Source organism: Nymphaea colorata, chromosome 10 (assembly GCF_008831285.2).
Source record: "Nymphaea colorata isolate Beijing-Zhang1983 chromosome 10, ASM883128v2, whole genome shotgun sequence".
NCBI classification, from domain to species: domain Eukaryota; kingdom Viridiplantae; phylum Streptophyta; class Magnoliopsida; order Nymphaeales; family Nymphaeaceae; genus Nymphaea; species Nymphaea colorata.
Window position 1 is genome coordinate 22,034,981 of NC_045147.1, and position 13,475 is coordinate 22,048,455.

Sequence of the window (13,475 nt, forward strand, 5' to 3'; positions counted from 1 at the left end):
TATCTTTTTTTATTATTATTTCAAAATTTTTGAGCCAAACATAAACTTGAAGTGAACTTTTTCCATTTTTTTACCAGGGGCAGAACCAAGAGGGGTGTCGGCAGAGGCCATGGGCCCATGGCCCACCCTCATATTTTGAAAAGGAATAATGTTATTGTCATATTAAAATAAATTAGTTTGTTCCCTTAACAAATTACAAAAAATATAGTTTGACCCTGTAAAAATTTTGAAAAATAAAATACCTCCCCCCACACCCCCTCCTTTCTTTCTCCCAACCAAAAAAAAAAAAATCCTAGATCTGCCCCAGATTTTTAACTCGATAGGCTTCGAGAGATGCTAAACTTTTATATTAGTTGCACAAAGTATTGAAATTCATTTATGGAGATCATATTAGTTGCGCCAAGCATTGAAATTCATTTATGGAGATCGTAACCTTTGTAAGGATGTAAAGAGTCAGGAGATAGTTTTGAGACTTAGCCTTTTTCAGTTTCCTGTAATGAATTCCAGTGTCTGCTTTTTAAGGTACTCAGATTGTTTGAGCCCAAAGAACTTAAATCCCGACAAAATTCCCACCAAATCACAATCTGGGCTTTCCAAGTGAATCAACGCAAATCAGTTAACTATTTACCGAAATTTGAACTTGCCATAAACGCTTAGATGTATTTTTGAACTTATTCAACAATTACTACTTACCTCTTCCATATGCATTTATGTTTCTTACATAAAACGAAAGCCTTTACTTTCAAAATATACGGCCCGCAAACAGGTTGGAACGCCTAGCTTGGTCACAGTATGATAAAAGGTCAAAACTTAAAAGGAAATTTCCTCGTGGGCAGGAGAAGAGTCTAGATGTTCCAATGAGGGATAAACTGAACAGAATGCGGTATAGATATAGTATTGAGTAAGCAAAATTCAAACGTCCAAAAGGAAGATGTTCACATTCATATTTTTGGGTTGCAAAGAAGATGTTCTTCCTGTCATGTTTATTATGATACGGCTTGGTTGATTCTACAGAGCAAACATGTATTTCCATATGATAGCAAAGATGCTAAAAATGTAATCACATTCAACTTCAGGAGACAGAGATATAGAGAGCCAAGAGGTGAAATTTTCATGCCTCTTGTGTGGCTGAATTCTGGATCTGTTGTGTGTCATCATGTGCTTCTGCAGGACTCCTAAGGATCTCATCATGTTGCAAATCTCTTGGTGCGCTGGACTGAGGGTGTACGAGTCCCTGACGGAGTCGAGAACGCAAAGAAAAGAACTCCAAAACTAATGCATTGATGCTTATTGCAGTTCCAGATCCAATCAGTGTTGATGTGAAAATGGCAATGACTGGTCCAAAATGAAGCTACAGAAATTGAATACAGACAACAATGTCAATATAGAATTAAGAAATTATACATAGATTAGTCAATAATTGGAAAACAATATTCCATCTTCGAAATGACCAAAGCAACAAATCAAAATTCTTTCAGTTTTCTGCACCTAGCTTGTCACCTAGAAGGGTGAACAATATGAATCAATTGAATTTTTGTTATCCTTAGGAACATGGGAAATCCGAAAGGACTTTGATTTACATCTCGAGCAAGAAACTGAATCAATCAAATGCTCACCATGGAGTAAAAGAGATGGAGAAGGATGATCACAAGTGCAAATTGGAATGCAGCATATGCCCAAATATACTCCTTATAAACTGCATAAGAGTAATATACAGAAATAAGTACAAGTTACTGGATTCAATTTTATTAGGATTATCATATGTAAGGGGTAGGAAAATGGAAAACATGGTTTCAATTGAAAAGCAGTTAAGTGAGCTGTGATAACATGGTCTACTAGTAAATTGTCGCAGCATTAATCGAGTCATAGGAACACCTATCTTTGTCTGTCAAGTGTCAAGCTGTATATACACCAACTTGAATTTATAAAAAAGGTGAAAAAACTAACACTTCTCCTGAGGTGAAAAACTTTGACAAATAGCAAAAAAATGACAGCAATTCATTTGTTTGGGGTATCTATTTGTTGCATCTTTCAATAGACACTTCAGTCGCAAAGGGCATTTGCATTCATTCATGAAAAATTGGCCATAGCCGCGCTCAGTTTCTGTTGGATCAGATTTTTTGCTTTGACGGAAGCGACCAGCGAAAACAAAAGATTCTTTGCATTTGCGCAAACAAGCGCAAGCTATCATCATACATTTCATTAATTACTTAACAGTTTTCAAAGCTATAAAAGAAATAATCTTCTAAGAAGCTAATATTCATTGGATGCCTATTGGTTAGAAGAGAGGGAGTACCTCTATATTTGTATCATGGAACCCAGTTTATATATGACACTGTATCGGAACATGTCGGCCTATGTATCACAATGGTCAACAGTCAATATGATACAAGGCTAATACAGATTTTTAAAATTTTCATTTATTAAATTAACTAAAAATGTTCTAAATTAATTTATGAATTCATAAAATCAAAACCAGAGGCGCTTTGTGGGCTTTGCTGGCAATATAGGTCAATATGTAATGATACTGAGATAGAGAGCCCGGCAACATTTTTTACAACATTGGATGTAACATCATAAATCATCAAAAGATTCAAAACTACACATCCAACTGCTTGAAAGTTTCGCGTTTACAGTTACATGCTGATTTTGAACCTTTAAAAGATATGTTTTTCTTAAAAAAAAATATTTATCTTCAAATGCAATGATGTTCTGACTCAAAATACAGTTTACGTGCAAATTGGCATGTGCAGTTATCAACAAATTCTTTATTGTTGCAGTGAACTCCAAACTGAAGCTCAAGATGTAATGTTACCTATAAGAGATGCTGATATGGACGCAAGAAAACCCACAATTAGCGAGGATGGGATGGAGATGACAAGAGCACGTGATCTCATCGTCTGTACCTGCAAATATGGATAATGATTGGACATTGTTCCTACTAGAGATTACACAGTGACTTTAACACAAAGAATGAGGGTTCTTTCTTAATATTGGACACAGAAAACATAAAATTCTCTTTGATTACTTTTATTCAATACATCGAATAAACAACAGCAGACCAAATATCTAAGCCGAGAGCCAGCCTGGAACTGAAAGGCATTGAGGAATTCATGGACATACAATTTTAACCAAACTCTTTAAATTTATAACAGAAAGGAGTACATACCAGAAGCTGCTCAAAGAAGCAGAAATAAGAGAGTGTGCTTATTAGGACAAGGATTGTCATTTCATGCCAATATCTGCAGTAGAGAGAGAAAATGACTCTCATAAATCAACCACTAAAAACACTATAATTGAATCAAGATACCAAAATGTATCCCATTCTACACAATAGATCTATTGAATAAGGTCTGACTAGGATGATTCCACACTCTAATGTGAAAGTAGTGTGAACTTGAACATGCCGGCATTCCCTAATGCTTTTAGCCTTTAGCGGGCAGTTTCTAACAACCAGACCCAAAACTGACTTAAGCATCTGTTTGGCATATTCCAACCCGTCCACTAGCTTGATCCAATGCAACACCAAAGAAAGGGCTATAAATCAGAATAGGAAAGCAATAATGAAGATCAGGAAATAAATGGTCATCAATCATTGCCAAGCAAAGGCATCCCCACAATTGGGATACCATAACCTTTTTTTTCATAAAAGGAAGAACTACCTGTGTCCTTGTAATTCAGAGGTTTGTGCGGCTCCAGAAGTCTGCTGCTGCCGGCTGTTGTTCTCGACAGAGCTTTGCACCCTTAATAATGTCACGGGTAAGTTTTGCACCTCCTGGCCGCAGATGTCACACAACTTGTTCCCCCTGATTCGGAACCACTTAACTGCACATTCTTCGTGAGCAAGGGCTAGATCACCCTTACAGCTGCACTCCAACTTAAGTGGATTCCCATCAACTTCAGACAGCCCGATTAAACAGATCCTGCAAACCGCCTCGTCTTCGGGAATCTCTTCATCACCAATTTCAATATGCACAGGGCCTAACCTAACCTGACTAAACAAGTCAGCATATAAAATTGTAGATGCGGAATCCAAAGAAAGTATGGGCGAGAAACAAAGTCATGGAAAGTGTAGCAAGTCGGTGATCATTTGGAAAGAAGAGCTCATGCAAAAGTTAACATAATTGTGGGGTGCCCTTAGCCTCTTACCGTTATTCTCCGAGCCAGTAACAGCCATTGAAGCAGGAAATGATGCATTTCTAACAAGAATTACTGAGCGCGGTGGCACCGATAAGGACCTAGAAACCTTGGCTGGAGTTTTTGAAATCTGCAAAAGCAAAAAGAAAAAAGTCGTTTGTTGGTTGTGCGTCTCCGGGAAACAAAAACTAAAGGATTACTAGAAGCAGAAATGGATGTTTACAAGAAATAAACAAAGAGATCATAGCTCCATATACGAGCAAAAGCTCTACGAATACCCTTCGGCATAATCCTCGGATGAATATATGCCAACCGTCAACCATTGGCAGCATTTGATTATTGGAACATAGCATTAACAACATTTGTAATGCTTCGTAGAAGAAAAGATCAGGAGAAAGGAAGCATGAAGCAAGAAACCTTTTCCAAAGACGGGACAAAAATGACAAGTTCAGTTGTGACGAACGCGCCTAAACTATTCAAATTAGGGAAGGACCAAAAACCATCCAATAGAATTCGTCAAAGGAGGTCATTATCTCCATGCTGTAATTTTCGTAAATGTCACTTACGTTCGAAGTAGTCTGTCTTAGGCATCTTGCTTGCCTCACTGAACCAGATATTGGAGAAGAAATATCTGATTCACGTCTAACGGGAAGCGACAAGCTTCTATTCGAAAAGACCGAAAGAACTCTGGCTACAAGAACCCTGTTGGAGAGTCCCCTGGGAGTTGAACCAGGTTCACAATCTTTGTTGAGAAGTAAGCTACTTTCGCCATCAATTGCTGAGTCTGTTTGGACGCTTGCCCTTGGTGACGATAGACCTCTTGCCGATGGACTACCTTTATACAAACCATGTGGCTGACAAAAGTTTTTCCTTTCATTGTAACTGTGAAAGCCTAAAGGCCTGTGAGTTACGTTCAGCGAGAATTCATCTCCACCAGAAAAATTACCAACCGCTTGGTTTCTCATCTGCAATGCCATGCTACCATCCTGCAGTGCAAGACCAGTCAATAGATGATTTCCATAAAACAAGATTGCTCCATAACACCAAATTATTACCGTCAAATTCTTCAAAAGGTAACAGGAAACTAAAGAAAATCAATAAGAGAATCTGCAGATACAGAACGTGGTGCCCTGAACTTTTAAGTTTTTAACTACTTTGAGAAGGCACTGCTCGTAAGGGGCAGATAGAGAAACACCCCAGTACCATCAACAGAAAAACAAACCGATAAAAGAAATTAAAAAAGGGATGATGGATGAAGGAACACAGCGCATGAATAGTGACAAAGGGCTAGTCCAGTTTAGAACACTACAGCGGATTCTACCTTCGGCATCTCCGCCATGCTGTTTCCTTGAGCCTCTGACGACTCCCGCATCTCTCTGTACCTTGATCTCACCTCAGAATGACTAAGGGGTCGATGGTTACTCAGAAGACAAGAAAGAGGTGGGGAACCCAAATCCCTATTGTTGGCCTTTATTTAGCCACCCAACAAGCATTTACTTCTCTCTGCCAAAGCATTGATGCCCCCAAGAAACCTTGCTGTTGACATGCACAGGTGGAGAGAGAAAGAGAATCAGAAAGAAAGAAAGCGAGTGATGGCGGGCATCCACTGAAGAGTAAAACTGTGAAGGGAACGATGGCGTTTCTTTCTCGAGGGTTGACATAATGGCCTAGAACAGAACGAGGCAATTTTCCTCCAGCTTCCTTATGTTTTATTTTTTGAACGATGCACCCTTGACTCATCAGACAGATTAGGGGGCTAGAAAATACCTTTTCTCTTTGTCTGTGGTCGCCATATGTATGGGCTACTGTCAGGTGAGACCTAATTACAGTACAACCAGTGCTGAAATCATGTTGAATAAAAGTATATTGAACACTAAATAGTTCACATGTTTTTCTTTCTCTTACTCTTACGTAGATATATATAACAAATTGAATTCAACTCATATTTTTCGTGTAAAAGTAAACATTCTTGTTTATGAGCGAATGATGAGGAAAAAATGTCGTGAAAAAGTTTCAAATTGAATACCCAAATTATAACTCTCTCGTTTTTTTGTTGCATAAGCTCTCCAATGATGATTGAAGCACTCAAATTCCAACATATTCAATTGTTTTGGCATTTTTTTAGTTCGTTGGACTGGAAAGTTATCTGGTTGATAAGTGTTGCTTCTTTGGTTTTATAAATAGTGGATGTGCAATACTCTAGTTGACTGTCTTGAACAATAATAAAGAAAAGAAAGCTTCACCTTCTTTAAAAGTATCTTCGGTCTTCTCACCATATATAAAGTTTATAGTTGTGAACGCTGTGGCTAGACGTTTTTTATATATCAACATAAAGGAGCAACAAAAATGCAGATTGAATACAATCTAATTTTGTAATTTCCTTACTTTGCATTCGCTTCTGAAGGTTTTTCTTTTTCAAACTTCTTTAACACTATATATATATATATATATTCGAAAGTTAGAAATAATTCATGGGACTAAGTTGATATTGGAGTTGATCAAGTGCATGGCCCATAGTATAATGGCATTTAAATGCTCGGTCGGGCCCCATACGTTTGATGTAATGGGTGAGGACGACATTTTTAGACTCCATGGGATGGAGGAGGTTTGGGTGAACATCTGATACGGAAACCAAGGAAGGTTCAAGTGCTACCGCAGTCGTTTTCAATTTGTGATCTACCATCTGCCGTGGACCTGTAAATCTCAGTCCAGCTACATGGATCTGATTCCACCTGGATTGAGTTGCATGAACCTGGATCTTTGCAGTTTATATCTAACCGATATTTAAATAAAGATAACCAACAATTGAGGTCGGAGACTCAAGTCAAGACATTGATGGATTATATGCGGGCTGCCCTAGATTATGAATGTCAATTTAGATTAGAAATTGGATCAAACTGCGTAAAAAAGATTAGATGTGTAAAAATATTTGATTAAGAATTTAAATATAAGAAATGACATCTGATTGTATTCAGATTCAGATTTAAGTAAATATTTATCAGATTCATATAAGATCATACATAATTTTAAATGAACATCTTACATTCACTGTCTATGAGGTTTGGGTTTGGTTTAAAAGTCGGATTCAGATGCCGATATTAATCTAAAAATTGGATTTGGATGGACATGATTTGGATTATCAATTCAGATTCTGGATTCGAATGTGGTCTAGGTTTTTGTTACTCCAGATTCGAATACAAATGTATAAATATTTGAAAAAAAAAAGAATATGGTTAACTATGTATCTCATTCAAATCCGATTCATTGACATCCCTACTGGGATTGCATGTGCGACAACACCAATTAATAATTCACCATAAGTTTATATATATATATTTCCAACTAAGGGGGACTGATAATTGAAATTTTAAACATCAAGGGGTACTAATATATGAATACAAATAAAGAATAAGGAGGTAAAAATTTTTGGTGGATTGGTAAACAACACCAACCTGTACAGCTACCTCTGCTCATGGGAATCGGCATAGGACAAGCTGTTCCGCAATTCTCATGGACGGCCACGGTTCGATTCTCACGAACAATTGTGAACTTGACGTAGGCTAAAGTAGCATGGGTCCTGGGTTTTATAGACGGAGGAGAAAGGACTTCAACTTTGCTTTGAGAGGGTAGGCTTGTGTGGGCAGTTGCATACCCAAGAAAGACAAGAAAAACATTAAGAAACACCTTTATTGAAATGTTATTGAAACATAAATTCATTGTAAACATGTTATCTTTAGTACCCGGATTGAAATGTTATTGAAACATAAATTCATTGTAAACATGTCAATCTTTAGTACCCGGACTGGCACTATGTAGCAAATTAAGTTGATTCATGAGTCTACAATTTTTATTTTTTATTACTTTTAACATAACTTTAAAGTTTCACTTTAATTATATATTTGTATGATAATAACAATAAATAATAAATGATATTTATTAATTCATTATACCCTAGTTAGGTGAATGAACAACACGAACGAGCCGATTTGGTTATAAATGGGAAAGCAGAAGGACTTGAAAATATAACGGCAAGTTAAAGTCCGAGAAGTTGTGGACGGGTCAGAAGGGAAAACCACTCGCTCGGGAATGGGTTGGGTCGGCGGCTGCGGACGCATGAGACCCATCGAATAAGTGTTCCGAGAACGAGAGGTCGAGAGCTCCCCCTAGAAATATTCTCCAATTTTCGCGTGCCCGCGAAGCGTCTTTCTTTCTCCCGAAACGATCTTGTCGTCTATTGGGAGTTTTCACCATTTCAATGCGGTTCTCAAGGCATGAAATAGTGGATTTCATATTCGTCTTAGGAAGTAATCTTTGGTGATTCTTGAGCACGAATCCTGCCCTTGTCGGCTAAAATCCAGTTTTGTTGGGTTATTCAAGGAGTCGAGAAGGAACTCATTGGTCTGATGAAGTTTCTGGATTGGTACGTAAAGATCGGTGTTGTCTCAGCCTTGTGTGGAGCATCAATGGAGTACTTTATGATCAAGACTGGTTTCTGTGTGAGAACCCTCCTTTTCCCTTTTATTCAGCTGTATTCGTCTATATATATTAATTATTTCTTTGAGGTGAAGAAATTAAGGATAATTAATTTATATCGTTCAAGCTTCAGAGACTAGGTTAAGTTGGTTAGTTGCAAAATGATTATGCATTCTTGATATTGATGTGGAACTTGAGATCATTTTTTAGGTTTTTAGTTAGAGTAATTTTGTTGGATGTTTTCTCTTCGGGGCTAACAGGGATTTTTTGTGTCTATTGCGTTTCTTATGTGAGATGCCTCAATATTCATCGCAAATGTGTGTTGGTATTCGGTTTTCAGAGGATCTTTTATTTATTTTTGGTTTGTTGTGTCGAAGGCATTCATTAATGTTCTAATACTAAGCACCAAGAACAGATTCACCTTAACTATTATACTGTGTTAAATCTGAAATTTATTTCTGATGCAGTATACTCATCCAACGCGACTGCCTTCAGAGCTCAGCATAGAGAATGATCCTTACTTAATAACTCTTAGCTTAGGCCATATTTGAATGGTGGAGAAAAGTGTATGAGTTGGACACTCATCCACGGTATTCTAAGTTCACCCACCTTCACCAAATGTCACAAAATCTGTTCAGTTTCCCTTTGTTTTTCTGTCATTCTGTTGGGTTGTGACATGATACAAGCCTTGCATGGCACTGGTGTGCAACGAAGGGTAGATAGAAGAGCGTCACAACACTCTTAGAGGGCGCTTGATAAGAGGATCATATTCTTGTTTCTTACAACGTGTTTTGGAGAACACTGTATTTTTGTTGTAGGAAACATGGTGTAATTATAGATGCTGTTCCTAAATCTAAAAATCAAACATTAGATATAACCACACCATGTTTTCTAAAACAACAACATGGTGTTATAGGAACATGTTTTCCAATAACACAGTGTTCTTCTTACCAAAGACCGTCTTAATATTCTCCTTAAGCACATGTTGGAAGGATTGAAGATCTTCTGTGGTAGTCTTTACCATAGTCAAATTCACACAGACAAAGTCGGACCATCATGGATTCAACTGGTTATCCACACTCTTAACATTCTCTCATGTGATGGATCAGAAAGGGGAGTAGATTGAAGTGAACATTTTGGTTCACCATCGCACCTCCATTTGGTAGATAGAGGAGGGGCATTTTCCCCTTCCCTCTACCAGGGAAAGAATGTCTCCACTTATCAATGACTACTTAAGATGCATATGACTTAGTGAGGCAGGGTGTCAGTGACAAGGAGAGATCTATCTCAGATGCTCAGTCATGAGATAGGGTGTTCTAGGCATCATCTCTCCTGTTGTGTTTTATTGGAATAAGTGAGAATCGTGTTTGAAAAACAGGTTATGAGGTTGGCATGGAATATCTCAAGATTATACCATTATTTTCTTTTGTATTTTATTGATAGGCTGCATTCCCTTTTGTTTATCTTTGCATATTTGAGAGGCATTGAAGGGAGGGTGTCTGTCATTACCTCAACGGGGCAGCTTCACATCCCAGATTTCTGTTGCAACCTCCCCATGGATGCAATGAAAATAAAGGTAGAATTAAAGGAAATGTGGATAAATATCTGTGACGCTTAGTAACATGCTTGATTTTCAGTATGTATTATGAGATTCAGTACCAAATTAGATTTTGAGACTCTCCATCCACCCCATCAAACACAACTATTTCTTATGAAAAAGTGCAGCTGAATTGCCAAACCTGGTCAGCCTATTGCTGTAACATGGTACACACATCCTAAAACATTCATGCCCTGGATGTGAAAGGCATTTTTTATGGTACATCGTGGTTCGTCTTTCTAGCGAAGATACTAGTTGAATAGAAAGTGAGGACCGAACCAGTTCGTGGACTTTGGAAATAAGACTCAAATTTACTGGTCAGCCTATTGCTGTAACATAGCTTATGAATGTAGTAAATTGTAGAACACTAATCCCCCTGACAAACTGTCTCAATTTGGACATTCATCTTCCACAGTCTTTGCTTACAGAGACTCAGACTCGTAAGAGGTTTTTGAACATTATCACGTTCATCTTCCTGAACCTGTGAGCAAGGCCTGATTTCTGCTCTTTTAGTGAGAAGCAAAATGTACCCTCACTTAACTTGAATTATTTTCTCTCTGGACTGCCATCTCCAGGTTGGCTTTTTGACTCCAAAGAGAGACAGATGTGCTAGTTTCATCAACTGTGATATTTCAGTATCTTTTTTCTCCTTCCCATGCTAAAGGCTCATATCAAGCAGCCAAGGAAGGTTCTTTGGAGAAAAGGAGCTTAATCTGTCCACTTTCTAAGTGTTTACAAACTTGATGTAGCGCAAGCTGAGAGAGTCGTTGATAATGGAGGATTTATCCTCGCTTTCTAAGGTCACACTTTCTCAAATGTAGTGCTGAGAGAGCTGCAAGTTTCCCCTAAACAATCTTCCTGTTGAGTCCAGATAAAATAGCCATGGGAGCAGACCTCAAGTCAGCATTCATACACCCAACACATAATTCATATTCAGATAGTGTCTTTTTTGTTCTTTGGTGGTTTCATGCTTTCATTCCTCCTGCCCAGGAAATTGAACTAAGGGAGTTGCCACCGTGGGAGTTGGCCACAGCTAGTGGGCACAATTTAACTCCCCTTGTGCAACCAAAGGCAAAGTGTATCTCTTGGGGTTGGGGAGGTTCACCCAAGGGTATATACTGCTGCCTCCATGAGGGTTCAGGTTTGTGTTTTCGCTTTGCCTTGGTCCTCCTATCCAGGAAAAAAGGCTTTTTGTACGTGAAAGTTGAAACATTTGCAAGCAGTAAAATATCCTTCTTATTAGCTTATCAACTAAGAATTTAGCATCTGTAATAAAGCTTTGTCACATTCATAAAAGATCATAGTTAGTGTTGCTGATTCTCAGGTTTTGTAGGAAAAAATGAGGATCAGTTTCATTTGGAGCCTTGACCTATTCGAAATAAGGAACCTAATCAATTTGATTCGATGGGCTCCTAGCTGGCACATCACTTTGCAGCAGCAATGCAATTGTCATGTGTCTTCTCTTGATTCAAAAATGTTCTCTGCTGACCTATTCGGTGATTACATTTACTGTCATCTGTGTTCTTTGCCTCTTCGTACTAAATTGCTTCTTGGATTTGTGGGATGAAATTTGTACTGTTGCAAGATTTATACTCCTTGGCTCAATTGATTATCTCATTAACAAGGAAAAGAGTTAGGAAATGCAGAATAATTATAAGCGAAAACTTACTTCTGTGAACTGTGAATCTGTTCAATTTTCTTTCTTTATTTTCTAGCAGGCAAGCTATGCAGTAACTCCACTCAGATTTGGTGGTAAGTTTGTAACACCTGCCATTTGAATGCATACCTCCACACCTACCTTGTTTAACTCAAGAAATTTTATTTCATATTTTTTGTTCTGAACAATTGGGTATGATAAAATTTTGCACTACCTGGATTTTGCTGATAAATGGACTGCTGGTGACTCTTTGAATCCTTGGATTGTTTTGCGCTTTCATAGCTAACTGTTAACCTTTTTATCTAGATGACAAGGTAACTGTTTTGGAAGCTGAGAAGCGAGCATGGGAGGCAACACCAGAAGCTCAATCTATCAAGGAAGCACTAAACCCATGGCAAAAACATGACACGGAAACACGGAAGGATTCATAGCCATCATAGGTGCAGGAGTGCTCTTAAGCTGCTAGTGACTTGCATATTATTCTTTTCCCTGGCAAATAGCTATTTATGAACCAGGAAAGCATCAGACAGAAATGTTAATCAACTCCCGTTCTTTACCTTGGGACACGGCACCTAGTTTTCATTTCTCGATGACCTTCTATGACATTTTTAGTGCTGTGCGGTCTGAATTTTGGTAACACAATGTATGTGTGTGTGTGTGTGCAGGCATAGGCGTCCTGAAGTTTATCCTCTTCAGTCATGATAGTGAAAAAAAAGAAAAAAAATCCCGGAAAAACTTCTGCGTCGTTTTGGTCTGTTAAGGAGAAACTGCAAGGCACCCTTCCATTGGATTCCGGTCCAACCTTCCTGTGTTTTCCCTGGAAACAAGGATGCAATATCAATTTTGGGTTTTATGCCGCCTCGATGGTGCTCGGAAAAATGCCTTGCTCTCCTTCAAACTTCTGCGGAAACTTCCAACGCGCTGAGAGTTGCAGGAAGACGCCCTATTTGAATTGGAGAAGGAATCTCCTGTGGAATGGTTCTCAGAGTAAAAGTCAAGTCATATCACGTCCAATAATTTTGCCAAAAGGGTGGCGTTAAGGAATGAAATGATGATTTGCTGAGAGCTTGACGGATGATTGTGTGTAGAATTCCAACTGCCAACCTTTATTATCGAGAGATTGGGTTTGACCACGTTTGAGCTAAAAGATACTATAGAAATCTAAATCCATGATTCGGCTGCAAATTCGCTGGGTGATGAGGCTCCCTCTCTCTAAAGCCATGATTGACATGGACTTTTACCAAACTCTAATCTAAATCTAAGTCAGCATCTTTTCTTTTCTTTTTCATTAGATAAAAGATTTTAAGCTAATGGATACAGCAATTCACTTGGACACAACTTAAAACACATTATTTTTTGCATTTATCATATTAGTTTTAAAGTTTTGCATATTCTTTTTTATATAGTTATTTAAAATGTATTTTTCACCTTTTTGGAATTTACTCACCTGTTTTGCATTATTTTTTGTAGAATTTTGCACACACACACACACATATACATTTATATATACTTTACCATATCTCTAATCCATAAGTTTTAAAATTACTGCCGTATCCACTCCCTCGTATCCGTATACTTACCAATATCCGTTGACACAGCTTCAAAAGCTCT

The 13,475-nt window shown here is 38.0% G+C and overlaps 2 protein-coding genes across 2 annotated transcripts; one reads left to right on the forward strand and one right to left on the reverse strand.

Moving 5' to 3' along the window:
• Window positions 1-870: 870 nt before the first annotated feature.
• On the reverse strand, window positions 871-5,850 carry LOC116261869 (uncharacterized). Its single transcript, XM_031640780.2, has 8 exons — window positions 5,459-5,850; window positions 4,704-5,123; window positions 4,150-4,267; window positions 3,663-3,981; window positions 3,170-3,242; window positions 2,816-2,906; window positions 1,617-1,696; window positions 871-1,351 (listed from the first exon to the last, which is right to left on the reverse strand). The coding sequence occupies exons 1-8, from the start codon at window positions 5,507-5,509 to the stop codon at window positions 1,112-1,114; spliced, it is 1,392 nt and encodes a 463-aa protein (XP_031496640.1). The 5' UTR covers window positions 5,510-5,850; the 3' UTR covers window positions 871-1,111.
• Window positions 5,851-8,189: 2,339 nt separating this feature from the next.
• Window positions 8,190-12,939, forward strand: LOC116263149 (uncharacterized). Its single transcript, XM_031642765.2, has 2 exons — window positions 8,190-8,631; window positions 12,171-12,939. The coding sequence occupies exons 1-2, from the start codon at window positions 8,541-8,543 to the stop codon at window positions 12,293-12,295; spliced, it is 216 nt and encodes a 71-aa protein (XP_031498625.1). The 5' UTR covers window positions 8,190-8,540; the 3' UTR covers window positions 12,296-12,939.
• Window positions 12,940-13,475: the final 536 nt, after the last annotated feature.